Source organism: Melanostigma gelatinosum, assembly GCF_949748355.1.
Source record: "Melanostigma gelatinosum genome assembly, chromosome: 24".
Classification (NCBI taxonomy): Eukaryota; Metazoa; Chordata; class Actinopteri; order Perciformes; family Zoarcidae; genus Melanostigma; species Melanostigma gelatinosum.
In genome coordinates this window covers 5,234,198-5,252,677 of record NC_136657.1, presented here as the reverse complement: position 1 = coordinate 5,252,677, position 18,480 = coordinate 5,234,198, and the positions used below count along the sequence as shown (strand labels likewise).

At 46.5% G+C, this 18,480-nt stretch overlaps 1 protein-coding gene across 1 annotated transcript in view; it reads right to left on the bottom strand.

Moving 5' to 3' along the window:
• Positions 1–17,334, bottom strand: part of ptgfrnb (prostaglandin F2 receptor inhibitor b) — a 31,530-nt gene extending 14,196 nt beyond the window's left edge. The window contains exons 1-10 of the mRNA XM_079296557.1: positions 17,016–17,334; positions 14,003–14,115; positions 13,251–13,509; positions 9,398–9,805; positions 7,520–7,945; positions 2,343–2,489; positions 2,087–2,247; positions 1,884–2,004; positions 1,043–1,262; positions 771–958 (exon numbers count right to left, since the gene is read on the bottom strand). Of these exons, the coding sequence (XP_079152683.1) occupies positions 771–958; positions 1,043–1,262; positions 1,884–2,004; positions 2,087–2,247; positions 2,343–2,489; positions 7,520–7,945; positions 9,398–9,805; positions 13,251–13,509; positions 14,003–14,115; positions 17,016–17,067 (2,095 nt within the window). The 5' untranslated portion in view covers positions 17,068–17,334. The remainder of the gene's footprint in view (positions 1–770; positions 959–1,042; positions 1,263–1,883; positions 2,005–2,086; positions 2,248–2,342; positions 2,490–7,519; positions 7,946–9,397; positions 9,806–13,250; positions 13,510–14,002; positions 14,116–17,015) is intronic.
• Positions 17,335–18,480: the final 1,146 nt, after the last annotated feature.

The window sequence follows — 18,480 nt, the reverse complement described above, 5'->3', positions numbered from 1 at the left end:
GATGCGCGTTTGTGTTACTACCTGCTGGTTAGTTTTTTCAGATGTTTATTGTGAAGCACTCTAACTTTTGTTTTGAAAGGTAAGTTCCTGCATTCCTGCAATATTCCCTCTTCTTTCTTTCTCCTCATCCTCTTTCGCCTCCTTTTCTTCCTCACCATCTTTGCTCCGACCATCCTTTTGTGTTTCCTCCCTCCCTTTCCTTCTCTACCCCCTCTACCATTTCTCGTCACCTTTTCATCTCCCCCTCCTCAGCCCACTTCACCACCTCCTTTGCTTTGTCTTCCTTCTTGTCGCCTCCCTCTTCTTCTTCCTCCTCGCCTTTCCGACGCTCCTGTTCCTCCTCCCGTCTCCCACTTCCCAGTCAGATCAAAGATAGTTAAGTAGGCCAGTGGCTGTGGTGGGCGTCAAAGGGCTCAAGGTGTGCGTTTCTTTATTTTTCTACATTATTAGATAATTTATGTTGGTTGTCATTAACACTCTGTGGGAGGAGAATGTGTGTGGAACTTCTAGAAATGTACAGAACACATCTTTAGACAGGTACTCTTCCAGGGACTTGGATTTTTTTTCCTCCATCTGTTCAGATTGTTATGAAACTTAAATTATTGATGAATCTTACTCGTGTTAGAAAGTATTTCTCCAAAATGTGGCCTTCTGTTACGCTGACTGTACACAGCCTGGTTGTGGGATATTTTACCAAGAGTGCATTGTCTTTATGAGAAAGTATTTAAGTTTTGTGGACAAGTGAACACATAACACACATATTGACGCACCATTTTCCTGAAAGTCGATCTTGACTTTGTTGGATTCTGCGTTGGTGGCTTTGGTCCAAGCTTGCCCCGCCTGCTGTTTGGTCCACGCGGTGATGTTACACCAGTAGAAACCTCGGTCGGACAGCTGGACGCCCGCCAGGCGAAACCGAAACTCTACCGGGCCAGACTTCGTCAGAACCAGGCCGTCTCTGAGTCGACGGCGAGAAATGCATTTCAAAATAAAACTCCACTGAACGGTTCACGCGTGTTGATGTATAAGTATAAAGGTGTACCTCCTGTTGGGGTCTGTGGCTCCGCCGTGCTGCAGGACGTTGTCGGGGCTGAGGGTCATGATGGTTCTCACGCTGCCCTCCAGGCTGTCCTGTGATTGGATGAGCACCGAGTAGCCCGCCTCCCCGAGGTTCCCAGTGGCCACGGTGCAGCTCATCTCAAAGGTAGCCCCGCCCACTGAGGCTTCACGGACGCGCATGGCCACGACGTTCAGAGTGGGACCTGAAGATGACACCGATCAATAAACTTTAGGACATCATTCAGCCCGCCAGAGGGTCCGAGGGGGAAATCCCCAACAGGAAGTGACAACATGAACTTCTGATTCAAAGCACGCACACACACAGCAATGCCGTTACATCATGGCTCAATTAGCTAAATTGAGGGCACCAAGCTCAGCAAGTGAGACTTAAAAACAGAGGAAGTGTGTGAGAGAGAGACACAAGAGGTCTGTTGTTGTGTTGGAGGATTTGACTATGAAGTCTGGAAATGGCATATCGACATTAGAGCGTATTCATGACACTCAACAGCAGGGTTACTGTGACCGGCTGGCCCCAGTGTGAGAGTTTTCTTAGTCATGAATGCGAGTTAATGGTTCTGAATTTCTCCCATAAGTAGCTCATTAAATGTTGATTTCCCCATAGAAGAAAGATAATTCATTGTTTCTGTCTGTGCCGAATGTTTTCATCTGCATCACAAGTTTAATCTGAAGTAACCTTTACGGGTAATGTGTAAAAGTAGGTTGGGTATATCACAAAATGTGTTTCTCTTGAAGTGCCCGGACTCATTCAGTGATATAGTCCACCAAACACAACAGATGAAGGCACATAAATGAAGTTTCCTCACGTTGGGTATCCCACCGCACAGCCAGCTGCGAGCTCCGATACTCGGCGGTGTTCACCATGTCGCCCTGGCCGTTAACGCTCCAGGCGGACACACTGCACACATACTGGCCCATGTCTATCTCCTGCAGACGGTGAAAACAAGGGATCGACATTAGAAATCATACCACAGACATCAACAAGCTTTCTGTCGGTCATTACGTTCACCTGCGTGCGGAGGAACAGTAGCTTGAATGTGTCGGGCTGGACTCTGGTCAGAGCCATCGCGCCGCTCTTCAGCCGGTCAGAGTACATCGCTCCCGGCAGAAGGTTGCCGTGGCCGTCCAGGGAGCCGATGGGATGCGAGGTCTGAGGATCACTGCCTGTACCTGAGGGGGATCGGACAGGAGACGCATTGAGAGGTGGCGGTTTCCAGTCTTTTACACGCCCGTAAGAGATTTTGTTCTGAGATTAAAAAAGGTACCAGGAAGTGTGGTGTGCTCCCAGGTGACACCTAGTCGGCCTCCCAGGGGTAGATGGGTAATGTTGGTCACGTGACACGCCAGCTCTGTGGGTTTGGCCGTCATCTGGGGGTTGAGGACGGCTTCCAGGGCCACCGTGAAGCTCGGTTCTGGGGAGGAAAACAAAGAATCTTTCAAGCCGCTGTGATTACAGCTACAGGTAGAGGACAGCTTGGTACTGGGTCGCCACCGGTTATCAGAGCAACATAATCCCGATGAGGCGGGACAAGCAGGCTGCAAACACCATGGCTGAATGGGACAAGTGTCACGACCAGCAAACACACCTAAAACTGAACACAAGGCTTAAAGAATGTCACAAAAGCCCAACCCAAAACCTTTGTGAGGCCAAACAGCTGCTGCTGAAAAGAGTATTGTACCGTCAAAGGGAAACCGCTTGATGACTCAGCTTCCTCCGATCGGTTCGACCCTGTCAGACTAGCAGTATGCACATAGTACATTTTTAATTATCCCTGTAGTCGGTATCACTGGGGATGAAATTAATACGCATTTCAAGCACTCTGGTGATTGAACAACAACTCAAACCTATTAATATGTCGAGTTACAGCACTGCACGGCCTCCGCGGAAATGATTCCCATCACCAGCGGGGCGTTTCTCTCAGTCGCCGGGGTTTTGTCATTTTACAACCGCCATGAATCTCCAGACGAACGCAAAGTGAATCCCGTTCTTTTTGTGGTTCGGTCCTAAGCCGAGTGAAAGAGCCAGGCAACCAGAAATAGACCTGGAATAACTGTGTGAGATGAGGTGCGTGTGTCACAGTGTTAACAGTGAGAGAGTGTGTGTGTGTGAGGCAGGTCCTCTCAGTCAGACATCCAGATTGCACCTTTACGCGTCAACGAGCAGGAAACACACGCAAAGATTTCCACCTGCCGGACTGTGAGATATCCTCCACCCACACACACACACACACAAGTAGTCACTGGCACAAACCACACACACACGGCAGAAACGCTATAAATACAAGCACGTACGTAAGAGCGTGTCCGAGTGTGTGTTTGGCAAAGGAGGTGGGTTGAGTGATGTAATTTGGACGTCATACACACACATCAACTCATGCACCGTCACCATCTGTTCTAACACACACACACACACACACACACCGAAGTGAACGTGTGAAGTTTTTCTGCCAACTAGCAACACGCCTCTCCCTCTCTGAAATGTTGCCTTATTTAGTGAAGCAACTCGTCACCAGTTCAGGAGCTCTGGTACAACGCAGCACCAGTACGGTACATTATACTGGATCTGTACAGCACCAGTACGGTACATTATACTGGATCTGTACAGCACCAGTACGGTACAGTATACTGGATCTGTACAGCACCAGTACGGTACAGTATACTGGATCTGTACAGCACCAGTACGGTACATTATACTGGATCTGTACAGCACCAGTACGGTACATTATACTGGATCTGTACAGCACCAGTACGGTACATTATACTGGATCTGTACAGCACCAGTACGGTACAGTATACTGGATCTGTACAGCACCAGTACGGTACAGTATACTGGATCTGTACAGCACCAGTACGGTACATTATACTGGATCTGTACAGCACCAGTACGGTACAGCATACTGGATCTGTACAGCACCAGTATGGTACAGCATACTGGATCTGTACAGCACCAGTATGGGACAGCATACTGGATCTGACAGACCTTACACATGGATGTATCTTTTAAAAGGACCCGTACATGAATAATATGTTATTAAATTATGAGGATTAAATACTCATCTACATCCGAAATGTCTTCTGATTTTGCAGTTTTTTTAAAAATCATTTCCAGCCTTTAAAAATCAACAACACATCCCACTGATGTCAGGGTTGTTTTAAAAAGGTTAATCCGCGATAGCTGCTGGCAGCTGGTGTCTGTTCACATGTAGTGTACTGTACATGCAGAGCAGAGGACGACGGCGCTACATCTGGGGGAAAGTCAGCAGTTTGATTTGTTATTTGAAACAAAGGGAATTGTTAAAGCGTGATTTATGTCACACATCAAGTAGGAATACCAAACTGTTGCTGAAGAAATATTCTCTTCGGAAAAAAAAAAGGTTAAAAAGCCAGCGATGCAGCCGACCTCGTGTCAAGTCCTCTCAACCGAGCCGGACTCTTCTGGCCATCCTGTTCTCTGTGGGGTGTTAGTAAGCTTTAAGAAGAAGAAGAAAAGGCTCTATTAGTGTGCGGCTCGCGGAGGCAGAGTGAGGAAAGAAATAGGTCAATGTCAATAACACAACAAACTGCTTTCATCTGCAACTGTGTTCATGTTAAGAAGCGATAGAGGCTCCCGGTTAGTTTGCACGGGAACGTAGCGGTGACAAACGATTAAATTGTCAGCGACGACGTCGCCGCCGAGCTTGGCCGTTTCCAGGAACAGAAGACATGCTGGGTTCTCTGCCAAAACAACCAGAGGCATGCGAGACTCTGGTTTCACCAGAGTGTGCAGGCAGGCGTGTGTGCGTGATAGGAAAACCAGATATGACTAAGATACTCGAGCCGTTCCCTCTTTCTGTCAACTCTCTGTGCGTCTCCCAGGACGGAGGGGAAGTACACGTACGTTTCACATCGCAGATTACACGTCGTTTGTTTTAGCTGTAATCTGATTACTGAGTGTTACTACACAAGCACAATAACTTTACGTTAGTACTAGAGGCGTTATAATGAAATCACTATCGTTTTACAAGCAAGGTTTCAGAATAATAGATGAGGAAGTGTGAAAATAGTGGGTTGTGGTGAATGAGGGTGGAGGCTCTCCATCAGTATTTATGCTAAGCGTCATAAAAGCACAGACTGGAGCTCCATGCAGCCGGTGGCGACGCACAGCCTCCTTCATTTAGCCGCTTTATATTTCACCGAGCGGCTGGAGAGCTGCAGGAAGCGTCTTAAAGTGTGTCCCGAGGGAAGAAAGTAGTTTCAATCAGTCAATGCTGTATGAATTAAAGTCAGCATGACGGCATTACATCTCGGCGGATGCTTATGGAAAACAGACTCCTTTTTCCCCCCTGTAAAAATAATATAATTGCTGCTACCGCTACCGATGAAGTGCCTTTCTAACTCATGGATCTACAACTCAAACTGGAGAGTGTAATTCATCGTCTTTGCACCTGAAGGGACACATCTGGTGAGGCTCCCATACGCCATGTAAACACAGAGTGTGGCAGGCAAAGCTTTGAGATGTTGCAGGAACCTGAAAGGCTGCAGGGTCGTTGCGATGGTTCTGTGTGTTCGACCCCTTTAAACAGTGTAATCAAACCATTGATACGAGGTAATTATGAGCAATAAGCCATATCTATACAATATTTTGATATACAGACACTCTTACATATTGTATATTTATTCATGAATATTCTGATCAGCTGTGAAAAATGTGAAATATGAGCGAGCATGAAATACAAGCAGTGCTTTCGTGGCTCAGCTGACACAACAACGTGCACACAGGGGAAGTGTTGCCACGGGTGAGAGGAATTACTCTATTTAACTGTGTGTGTGTGTGTTTTCCTGCTGTGGGAAACTCCAAAACAAGTTCTCCTTCTCTTTTTGTGCTTCCTGGTAGGCTGTGCTTGCAGCAAAGCATTGTGGGAAGAGTGGGCAACCTCAAGGCCACACATCAATAGAATAGGAACTGACTGGTTGACAACACACACACAAAGTTCAAGCTCATACTCAGAGGACTGAGGATGAAATATATGAGCTGTAGTCAATTAGAAACGTTGCTCTCATGGTGTGTGTGTTAAGCAGGAATCTATACCCTCAGGCAAAAATGTAGGCATTCCACCAGCGAGAACAGCCTCATACCCTCATTATGTGGGACACACACACACAGACACACAGTGTGTGTCTGTGTGTGTGTGTGTGTGTGTGTGCAGCATTTACACTCTGGAAAAAGCCTTCAACAAGCCTAGTTTCACTCTCACACACTTGCCTGACAGACAAACGCACACATAAGTAATCCATGTAAACACACACTAAATGCTGTGGATCCCGCTCATTGATATTTCTGCTGTGCCCTCACGCTAACGTCTCTGAAGCCCGGTGGACGTTTCTAAATGTAACGCAAATCCCGAAGGCTTCAGGAATCTTCTGTGTATCTACAAGAGAGCTGTTATTTTAACTCAGGGCTCCTGTTGACATAAAGCCTTTACAGCACTACAACCAGAAAACACTCCACACCGTCGTCTGAGGACTACATTTGCTTATTTTTTACCAATGTACATGACTTGTACAGCAACTCGTCAAACAGAAAGAAAGAAACCCGATAGAAGAACTACAAATCAGCTCGCTCAGGTGACTGAAACACATCAGTTTCCTGTGACAAAGATAATTTGCATCTTCACAGTTAAACAAATATAGTTCACCGTGAATGCTATTTAAGAACCTGTAGAAACACTGACACTTGTGGTTTGTCTTGGATTGGCTGGTTATAAATCACATGACATCAGTTACTGGAGGCGGATGGGTATGTCCTCCTTATACGAAGGTGTGAATGAGCATCCGAAGTCAACATTATATGGAGGAAAAGAAAGAAAACAAATTGCATTGCCAACGCTTCACCTTGCGAGCCAACTACGTTCCCCAACATGATGTAAAAATCTAAAAAGGGCAGAGAAAGAGGAAGGAGACGAGCCAGACACAGAGAAACCACCCACCATGCCAGTAATTGATTGCCGTGTCGACTGTTTGACACCACTTCTCAGGATCAGAGCATATCACACACACACACACACACACACACACACACACACACACACACACACACACACACACACACACACACACACACACACACACACACACACACACACACACACACACACACACACACACACACACACACACACAGGTAGCAGAGTGCAGGACAGGCATGACTAATCAATCGTCCTCGCAGCAGGACTCGACAGCTGACTGGAGGATTAAAGAGTTTCCCCTCCAGACTCATATGTGGCACCGCGTCACATCCACAAACCGTGACATCACACACACCATCCTTCACATGTACTTTGTCCAAATTTTCCACTGTGTTGGACAATCAGAAGTGTCCCCCCAACACACACGTCTTCTACGAAAGAAAGCGAACCCCCGTAATGTCAAGAAACTACAAAAAGAAGTAGGAAGAAGCACTCACTGGTCTGCACCACCTTCACCGTCACCGGGTTGGATGTTTTCTCAGCCGCCATGTGCCACCTCCCGCCTCCTCCCGAGCTCCTTCCTCCCTTCTCGATGAAGGCTCGGACGCGGCAGGCGTACGCCCCCGCGTCCTCCCCGCTCACCCCCCTCACCCCCAGCCGGTACTCTCTGGCGTCCGTCCGCTCCAGGCTGGCCTCCGCTCTCGTCCCGGGCGCGCCGCTCGAGGACGCGTTGTAGATCACCACCCCGCTGCGCTCCATGGTGACGATGTCGCGGCCGTCGGCCAGCCAGGCCACCTCCAGGGCCAGGGCGGGCAGGTTGTCGGCCGCGACGGAGCAGAGGAGGGTCAGCGTCTCGCCGGGGGAGAGGAGCAGAGGCGTGGAGGAGGGAGAGGAGGATGAAGCCTTCACACTGAGGGACTGACCTAGAGAGGAGAGGACAGAGAATCAGTCGCTTCATCCTTATGCCTACAAACATGATGCAAAACAAGTAAATAATCCTGATAGAAACTCTGAATTATTCTGCAACAATAAGCCGATCATGAACAAAAACACTCTTCAGCTCTGTTTACAGTTGGACATAAAGGTCAACCTGTCCGTCAGACGCAGAGAGAGAATGCAAAGTAAACCTAATCTACAAATGTCAGAGAGTCAGAGTTTGTTTTCCCAAGCATCCTCTCGGCTGCGATGCCGACGAATGAAGGTTTCTATTAAAGAGCAAAGTGCATCTTCGACAGTCGGATCAGGGGTTTGGACGAGGTCTCCTGTGACAACGTAGGCAGCGGCGTGTGGGGAAGTGTCTCTGTATGGTGTCTGGAAGAGGACAAAAGACACAAAAGCCAACTCTGTTTGACTTTTCTCATCCTCTTTACTCAAGTCGGTAAGTCAATATGAAGTGACTGGCACACAATGGACCTGATACCTCTGCGTGCATGTGCGTGTGCGTGTGTGTCTCTGGTTTCATTACAAACCACTGGGTGTTTCTCCAGCACTTAAAGAGGATATTGTGGCCCAGAAAGATGTAAGATACGGTGACCAGAGCAACCAAATGAATGAGAGGGGGGTGTAAGGGGGCCTCTCTGAGGACAGAGTGAGACAGACAGACAGACAGTGAGGGTCACGAGCCTCCTGGGACAGAGCGAGGCAGCGAGAGGGAAAAGTCTCACAGAGGAGAGGATGCCATTGAAATAAAAGACAGCCACACAAGAGAGAGGGAACTCTCCCACGTCCCCTCTCTCTCCCCACATCCAGCACACGGGACACTGTGATCAAGAACCAAGAGACTTGAGGATTATCCATCGCTCCCTTTAGAGTAACTAGCTACAGCGTCTCTTCGCCGCAGGCATAATTACTGTTCAGGATGTGCGGGGAACCTTTTAATGCCAAGTTTATGTTGCGCAGGATCACTTGCACTTCGCATATGTGACCCGTAGGGTTTGTAAACCGTGTGCAGAATTAGCTCACGTCTGTTCGCTCACATTTGAGTTATGACTCAAAAGAAGTACGTACGGATTTTGACACTAAATATGCTTCAGGTCTCTCTTTCCATTTGAAGAACCTCTGATGTAGAAAACCCTATGGGGTTTAAGGGCGCTTCAGAAGCCTGGACTTACGTGTTTACTTCTTTTTCAGTGACTACATTTTAAATTGTGTCACTGTTAAGGACGCACGGAACACTTACGAGATTTTTATTGCCCTCTCATCACAATTCTCCCGTATCTCTCGCACGTAGAAGCCCTTTCCACTATAATAAAAGAAATCCAATACAAGTATCCATGTTACACCTCCGGTGTAGACACCGCTCCACCAGCTTTAATGAAGTCCACAACCCCGGCCCCTAAACAAACTCATAAGAGTCGGGATTTTCTCTCGCTCACCTGTCGGAGTAACGGCAACGGTTCCCATCTCTCTCGTGCTCGTCACGATCTGTACCCACTTCCCTCCGTCCTCGTGCGTCCATTCCGTGCCGCTGCATTCGTAAATCCCTTCGTCAGACGTTGTCACTTTGGAGATCACCAACTCGAACAGCCCGTTCCTCCCGGGAACCAATCGGATGCCTCCGTCGGCGTAGCGCCGGGCGTACTTCGCCCCCGTCGCCACGTCGCCCTGAGGGCCGAAGGCCAAGATGTCCTCAGACGTCGCCCCCCTCTTCACCGACCAGGTGACGGACAGGTAGGTGGGGCGGGTGAGCTCCCGGGTGACGTTGCAGGAGAGCGTGAGGTCACTTCCTTCTGGGACCACTGGGGGCGGGGTCAAGGGGGAGACCCTGAGGGTGTTGGGGATGACTGACGGGGAAAGAAGCAAGACAAACATTTTAGGGAGACATGGATGACACCGACAGGAGAATATCGCTGACTACAAACGTAACACGAGAAACTGCAAGCTCTCAACACACACAGCAAAGACGATAGATATGGAAACAGCAGCTTCAATGATTTACAGCTGCTTTCTTTGCTGCATTACATGAAAGGGAATGCAGTTTAGCGCAGGTTAGTTTGATGTTAACTGAGGTTACAAGTTGGTTGAATCTACTTCTGGTCAAGCCTTTTGGAGTTTAGTGTACAACAAAACCTCTCGCTCATTAAAAATGGGTGTTTATGTTGTTTCTTTCCTCTTTTATTCTTCTTTGGTGTAACTTGCACAGAGCTTGGTGGATAATCAGCAGCGTATTTGCATTTCCTCGTCTATTACAGGAGGCATATTCTGAGCGGAGCGCAAGAAGATCTTGTTTACTGCAATAATCTGTTTAAACCAATTTCCAGTATTTGTGAAAACCAGCAAAAAAAACAAAATCAACGACGATGGCAGCATAATCAAGGTAAGCAATGCCTTTAATCCCCCGGCAGCACGACGTTGAGGGAGGTAAAACTCAGTATGCATACAGGAAATGAGCCTCTCAGTACCTCTGATTAAAAACAGACACGTTAACATGGAAGTGCATGTACCTAAAACACAACAAAACTTCAATTTCACCCAGATTCAACCATTAGAACACAGGTATTCATGAGGGAGGAGTGACAGAATCATAAATAATGATGACTCACTATTGCTTTAAATACAATTCCGGTTATACTCAAAGCACGATTAGGTCGAGTTAAACACACAACCGGCTCCAGATAAGGATGAGGTGACAAAAGGTCGAGGACTGGCCCGCTCAGTCGACTCCCTTTCACTCAATGAAACAGTTCCTGCTTGCTTCCAGGAAGTGCTCTGCTGCTGAATGTGACATTCCAGAGCCCGAGCAGGTCTTAACAGAGCAGATTCTTTGTTTCGTTACTTGTTATGACACATCGAGAAGGCTGACGAGTCAGCGTCGCGAGGGGAAATGAAAGAATCGAGGAGCTTGGATGCTTTGTCTGACTTTTGGTGCAATGTTTAACGGATAATCTACTCGCAAAACTCTAAATCAACACAGTAATGTAAGCATGGCTCTAAACTCTTCCCGGCATGAAGTTTCATCCCAATGGACCTCACAGAAACGGTGAATCATTTCTTGTTGAAAGCTAATTCTGGTCGTGTTAGAAATGAACCCAAGAAGAAGCAGATGGCTGGGAATGAGCACGAAGCTGTGCATTATGGGAATTACACTCGTGCCATATTCACGTCCGGTGGGAGAGGCGGATTTTTGAAGCGTTCAGAGAGAAAAGAAAGAAAGACCCTGTGGTGGATTTAAGCCTGTTGACGGCCGTTTCTGCCGGTCACAGAAACAGGCGACCAATCGGATAAAGAACAGGGACATCGTCTTCCTAAAGCCATAAAGCGTGGACACTAGCGGGACATCGCTGGACACGTAGTGGAAGCAAAGAGTACACACCAGTGGACATGAGAGCGCCTATGGCATATCAATGAAGGCAGTGCGAATAATCTGCGTTTTGCTCCATCAATTAAAATTTGCCTGAGAGGAGTTTTTCAAACCCTCAGCGACCTGTACTCTACTTGTTTCTGACATAACCAAACAGCCTCAGTGGGGCAGCCAGAGCAGTGTGTGTGTGTGTGTCTGGACTGGTAAAGACCTTGCAGCAACAAATCAGACATGTCATCTCTGTTAACGAGTATTCGCACACCAACATTCTTCGTACACAACAACAAACTGCTCGCTGATACGTGCGCTCTACATATGTGTGACACGCGGTCTCCCGTCGCACATAAACAGAGCCGCCTAGTTAATTCAGGTCTAAATTTAACACGGTGTCTGGGGAGCCGTGCCGGGAAGCAGCCGAACATGGTGGTGCATTATGGAGCTAACTACCGGTAACCTGCTGCTGTCAGACGATCCCTCTTTGGGGCAGAGTGTCCCAAATTTGGGGGTTCACGGCATAAAACGCCCCTGAAACCCTTCTTAAGAGTCTTTTTTTTCTTTGTGGATTAGCATCTTTAAGCGCGCTGTGGGTTCGGGCTTGGTTTAACAGTGGATTTGAATCAACAGAGTCGCCAAAAAAAGTGTGTGTGTAATTACTGACTGGAGAAAAAAAACTCAATTAAATTCAAAGGAAATTGCTGAATGCGGGGTTTTTTCCCCTCTTTCTCTCCGTTTCTGTGTCAGAAAATAGTCTAAATTAAAATAAAAGAAGCTGGACACAGCGAGGTCTGAAGAGTCTAACGCAGGCATGGGCAAACTAACTTTTAATCCGGCCCGTCAGACATTGGTACAAAAATACCCAAACTATAATAAAGACTAGGGCTGGGCAGTATACCGGTTTTTTATTTCCGGTATGATATGAATTCTTCACACACTATTATACCGGTGCATAGCCGAAACAACTGCTGTCTGCTTTCAACAGGCAGCTAAATGTATTCATAGCTGCTGTCAGCGCTAGTTCTCTTATATGTATTGAGAGGGAACTCTAGTCATGGTCATAACTTTAACACACACCAATTAACAACCCACAACTAACGCTCTTTAACAGAGAAAAACACCAGAGCACACAACAGTCTGACACATAAAGAATTTGTAACACTAATAATTGTACATTTATAAAATTTCACCGCAGCACTGCATGCTGGGTACAGCTCGCTCGCGAGCCTGCTTGCTAGCACAACAGTCTGCTAACAGCTGGGAGAGGCTCCGTCGCTCCAGTGACGTTACATCAAAGAACAGAACAGAGCGATGCAGGATGAACAAAGACAGACAAAAACACAGACCAATGCGTTGTAAATCACGTCACGTGATGCAGTTTAACCAATAAAATAAGGGTATTCTGATACGTTTCCTGACGCCAGTGAGATGTACCCACACTGACACAGGGAGGAGAGACAAGGAAAGACATGACAGAGCAGAGCTCTGATAATGTTAGCTGTGACAGTTAAATATTTCTATGATCCCTTCAAAGAATCAAACTGCTAAAAAGACCACAGTCATTAACCTTTACACTAAAAACTGTGTCAAAAATGACTGCTTAAATAAGTAAGTGCATGATGAAATATGCATTTATGCAATAAAAAAAATACCGTGTAAGTTCCCAGTTAACTGATGAACACCTCAGATCTGTTCTGAGAATTGCCACAACCAAACTGACACCAAACGTTGACGCACTGGTTAAAAAGGGTGACCAACAGCACTGTTCCCACTGAAATTAAATGCAAGTTACTTTTTAAGTTTTCAAGTTTGCCCACCCCTGGTCTAACGAAATGAGAACATGGTTTCTGGACAGACTACCACTGCACGTCTGAGTGTCACATGATATGTCAAGCTAGCTAGCTTCTCACACACACACACACACACACACACACCGGTGAGTTCGACCGGGGCCTCATAGTTGCCACTGATGACGGAGTCGGTGCTCGGCGTTGTACACCAGTAGAAGCCGGCGTCCAGCGACTTCACCTCCGCTATCTTCAGATCCACCTCGTTGTCCCGCAGACGCTCCACCGCGATGTCGCCGGACGCCACGCGCTTAGTGAGCGACGAGTGGGAGTAGCGGTTGTCGAAGGTGGAGATGATCTTCATCCTCGTCAAACCCGCCTCCTTGGACATCAACCACTCAAAATCCTGCCGGACAGAGTGGGATAGACCTTTACCAAGAGCACATTCACGCTCTCCTGAGGGTAAACTCTTTTAACGTTGCAAGCTTTCTAAACTTCGAAGAGAATAAATCAAAAGCAAGCGGTCCGATTTCCATGACTAACCGACCTCCCCATCCTTTTGATGCATGTTTAATACAACAGGTTTGAGTACAGTATCACTATTTCATGATCCACTTGGAGCTCCCTCCACGTTCTTTAAAACAGAATATTAAAACATGACAAAGTCACGTGACAATTAAACTGCTCTCTAACTGCAAGGGATTCTGGGAGGTTGAGAAACCTTGAGTGAAGACTTTAGTTCTATACGTAGAATTAGACACACGGCAAAGGAACGTTTGCACAGTTGTTTTTTTAAAGAATTAAACTACATGTGATTAGTCTTCGTGTAGTTCTGTCCTTTGTGGATGAAATACTGTACAACCCGAACATTTAAACTTGTGATGTGAAAAGCGACTCACCTGCTCACGAGGTCCGCTGTACTCAGTGACATCACACCGGATGGAGACCGGCTGACCCTCCACCCGGATTAACGGACCGGGAGACACCGTCACCACCCGGGCCGAGCACCCGCCTTCAGGGAGGGAGAGAGAGAAAATTAATGCATCTTTTTGGGTCTTAACTTCAGACAGCCCTCTGATCGTTATTCTGAATGCTGAGACCAATCAATGAAGTATATATAGAACAACCAGTATTATAGAAATATCATTATAGAATGAATAGGCTGCAATATTATGTGTGTATTTTCTATTAGAAGCAGCCCTGATGACCAATAACAGACCATATTAATGCAGTAAGATTAAGGCTGCAACCAACAATATTATTCTGATTGACGATTAATCTGTCGACTTTTGGTTTTCTCCATTAATCTAACAGCCGTTTGGTCTTTAAAATGTCAGAAAATGGTGGAAAATGTTTCCCAAAAGGACAAAGATATTGAGATTACAGTCAACATGAACACGACCGACACACTCGCAGAAACTTGTAGCAGCTTGTGTAGAGCTGAACAGTATTGACGATGACTTCACTAAATATCCACGTATTTCTGCTCACAGTCATCGAATTGCTTGGCAAGAAATATCTGCTGTGTCAGCCACCTGCTTCACATTGCTCCATTAAAAAGTGAAGCATGTAGCGACACAGCCGAGTCGGACAGGAACGTGTTAATAATCACTGCAGAAAGCAAATGTCTTCTTTCTTTGTCCTTTTCACAGAAAGCTGGATCAGCCTAACTAAGGAGTGCTTCATAAACAGGTCCTGTGCTTGTATGGTCCATCAATACTTGAGTCCATCAATACTTGAGTTTTTGGCAGTCGGCCTGGTGTTGTGTGCGAGAGCGAGTGCTGAGTGTGAGCTTTTTTTCTCTGCTGCTTCAGTAAGAAACAAGTCGCGATGAAATACGCAGCGCAGAAAACACACTGTTTCAGTGTCTGTGTTCCCTCTCTGACAATCATTAACTTCCTATCTTCATTATTGCAACAGTAAAAAAACAATGAATCACGGAATGCGTGTCTGGGATATGACGTCAAGCAAGTAAGACACTTTAAATTTCACCATGAGGGGTGGTCAAAGGGGAAGATGTCTGCCGTGCCTTATCACAAAATGACCGTCATATACAATATACCTGCGTGTGTGTGTGTGTGTGTGAGAGAGAGATTGGGCCATACATCACTAAAATAGATAAGAGAATAGAATTTTCTTGGCCAGGTGCTGAGACTTATGGTTTTCTAACTCAATTTCCAGCCTGCCTGTCTCTCCTGGAGGGAATACTGCACAGCCAGCGGAGCCTGAAGACACCCAGAAAGTTGAATAATCAAGTCAAGAATCTGGAGTTTGCTTAGCATAAAGACTAGAAACAAGGGGAAACAGCTAGCCTGGCCTTTGCCATATCTTTCTTGTTTAATCTTTCCAGAAATGTGGACATACGGCAGAAACGTCAAAGTTTAAATTCCTTTAAAGAGGTTGCGTTTGCTTGACTGGCAGATATCTTGACCAATCACAGTCAGCCACGGCGGCCGCCGCCTGTTTGTCCCAATCCATCATGAGTTTGTGTCTTTTAAAGATTAACTTTAAGGATTATTCCGCTACATTATCTACCTTTTTTTCCCTCAGCATCTGTCCCAAAACCCCAAAACTGTACAGGCTAATGCCGGGTGTCAGCTGACAGTACACACATTTATGGTAATATTTCCACATCAATAAATGGCGGCAGCAGATGCCGGAGGTCAGCGATCAGGTTAGCAATAACTCCAGTTGAACAGAGGGAAGTGATTTGTGCTCGATGGTGACTTTACCATCTGCAGCATCAGAATACACACACACGAATACAGCACAGAAACACACACCACAGGAGTGCTGGCGACATTTGATCATCTTACGCTGCACTAATTTAAGCCAAGGCCCTCTCTCTCTCACACACACACACACACACACACACACAGGAGAGCCTCTATGTGGCATTCACTGTTCTGCTCACACACACATGGCCACTTCAGTGTCATGTAAAGCCATGTTTTAGTCTGGTTTGGGTTCATGCCTGTGGTGGAAACCAGTCCTGTGACTAAGCAGCACTGGCCTGGCCCTTTGCTTCAAAACCAGTCGGATAAGTAGTCTGGTTTGACTCACAAGGCAAATAAGGCTAATAATGACGGCCAGCACAGTTTGACTTCCATGCAGGCTAACGTGGACTAATGGGACCTTGTCAAAGCTGGTCACCCAATGCTGGATGATAAATGGATGTACAGTTGTGTAATGAGAGGCTGACCAGGGCTGAGACTGATGGGGGGGGGGGGGGGGGGGAAACTCATTCAATTTGGGACTATTTTCTCGTTTTACATTTTAGTAAAATGGGAAAATGTCTACATCCTCATGATGGTGTTTAATTCAACCGTAGGCTCGAGATTACATCAGCTAAACTCAAATTGTAGGGCAGTTTCAACAGTGACAATGTGTGTAATCCAGAACCCTCACCGGGAGAGACTATCGTGCCAAACCCCGTTTAAAAACACCCCAATTTAGCGTTTTAGCATGACGTCACACGCAGACATGTCTGACAACATATTTTATTGATTTTTCCCAATGTCCTGGATTCAATCTCCAATTCGGCATGATCACACACACACCAAGCAACCCATATTAATCACTTAGATTTGAAGTTTTTCTAACCGGTTCGCTTGTTGCACCCCCTGAACGCTTCGCGTGGATGGCAGCAGATAGCAGCGCGAGCCAGTTTAAAAAGGTTTATTTTATGAACAGTAAGTGCTGCTCGCGGATAGGATTCATGCCGAATTGATTATTTGATGTTATAGATACGATAAATACTTTAAATTATCTTTTTTTTGCATGCACGTTTGCTGAGGAACAAGTCAACGTTAAATTGACAGATCTCTAAAGGGGGTTCTACATGTGGTTCTCCTTGAATGCCGACACGTATCGAAGTTAATTAGCTATCAATAGCAAAGAAACGTTTCTTACCGAGCGTTAACAGACCAACGACGAGTGTGAGGACACAGGTATCCATTTTCATTCCTCTCTTCTGCTTAATTTCCCCCCGCTTTCTTTGTCCTGTGCTGGGGGTAACACCACCAGTCCGCTGTCGGTCAATCCAATACAACTCTTCAGATGCGAGTGAGTCAGTCCGCACCGCACACCGGGCGGAGCCGCAGAGCAAAAAAACACCGTGCACACACGAGTGCCTCCTAAAACGGTGTCGAAATCCCGAAGGGAATGTTTACATGGTTCACACACTGCTGCCACTGGACCGGTTTAACGGGTGCACGAGGGCGAGATTGATAGCGAGGGTGAGGGGGAGAGAGAGAGAGCGGCCGGAAGTTAGGTGTCTGGCTGGAGGAGGAGGAGGAGGAGGGGGAGGTCCCAGGTGGAAAGCGAGAGAGATTCCCATATCAATCTGTCTCAAGGGTTATGGTGCAGATATTAGTCTTCATTACACGTCAGTGTTGACCCCTCCGGTGTGATGGATTCCTCCTGAATAGAGTTTAAACCACTGCTTGTTTGTCGATCCATTAGTGGTTTAGGAGTCGCCTTTAAACTGGTGTGAAACCACATTTCACACCAGTTTACATAATTTATCCTGCAGGATTTCACCAGGCTGACACACGCCTGCACTCAGTCACAGTCCAGCGGTGTGTTTGCACAGACCCACCGTGCAGGCCAAGGGTTAAAACTGCATGGGGCATCTCCTGCGTGACATTTGACTATCCTACTTTTAAAATGTGTGTGTGTGTGTGTGTGTGTGTGTGTGTATGTGTGTGTGTGGCAGAGAGGAATCAAGTGTGTATCCTGTATGTGGTCTCAACACTGTGGCGTCTGTTCCTCACACAACTGTTCAAACTGACACACACACACACACTGGACAGTGGTATCTTGCTGCCCTACTCCCATATCAGTAATTAACCAGGATGGAGATTCTTGGCACCCGGATCTGGTTTTAATGGACTGATAATGTACAATGTGAACATGAGTAATGCTTAGTTGCAGTCGTTGGAATGACTTGAATCAAAACAGACTTTATTTAGTTCCTCGCAGAAACATAATAAAGTGGATTGTAGTTTAGTCGTGAGGCGGAAAGTTATTTAAGAGTATTTCACTTTTTAAAAGTTGGATGAGAATTGACTGTTCTGCAAAGTTCGGTGCATTTTAAAAAGGTAACATGTACATTAAATATGCTGATTCATCACAGAAAATCATTGGACATCTTACACCGGACAAAAGAGATATTGAATGCAAACTGAGTTCCATGTTCATTTGTGTTCTCTTTCAGCATTTGCGTTCATAATTGGAGTCACAAAGTAGTTGTCAAGGTTGTGTGAACTGTGACAAAGTCGGATTAAACCATTTAAAATGCCGACATGATGCCCTTTAATAGGAAACATGGACCTGTAGCGCCATCTTCTGGCCTCAGAAGAGAAATACCATTGAC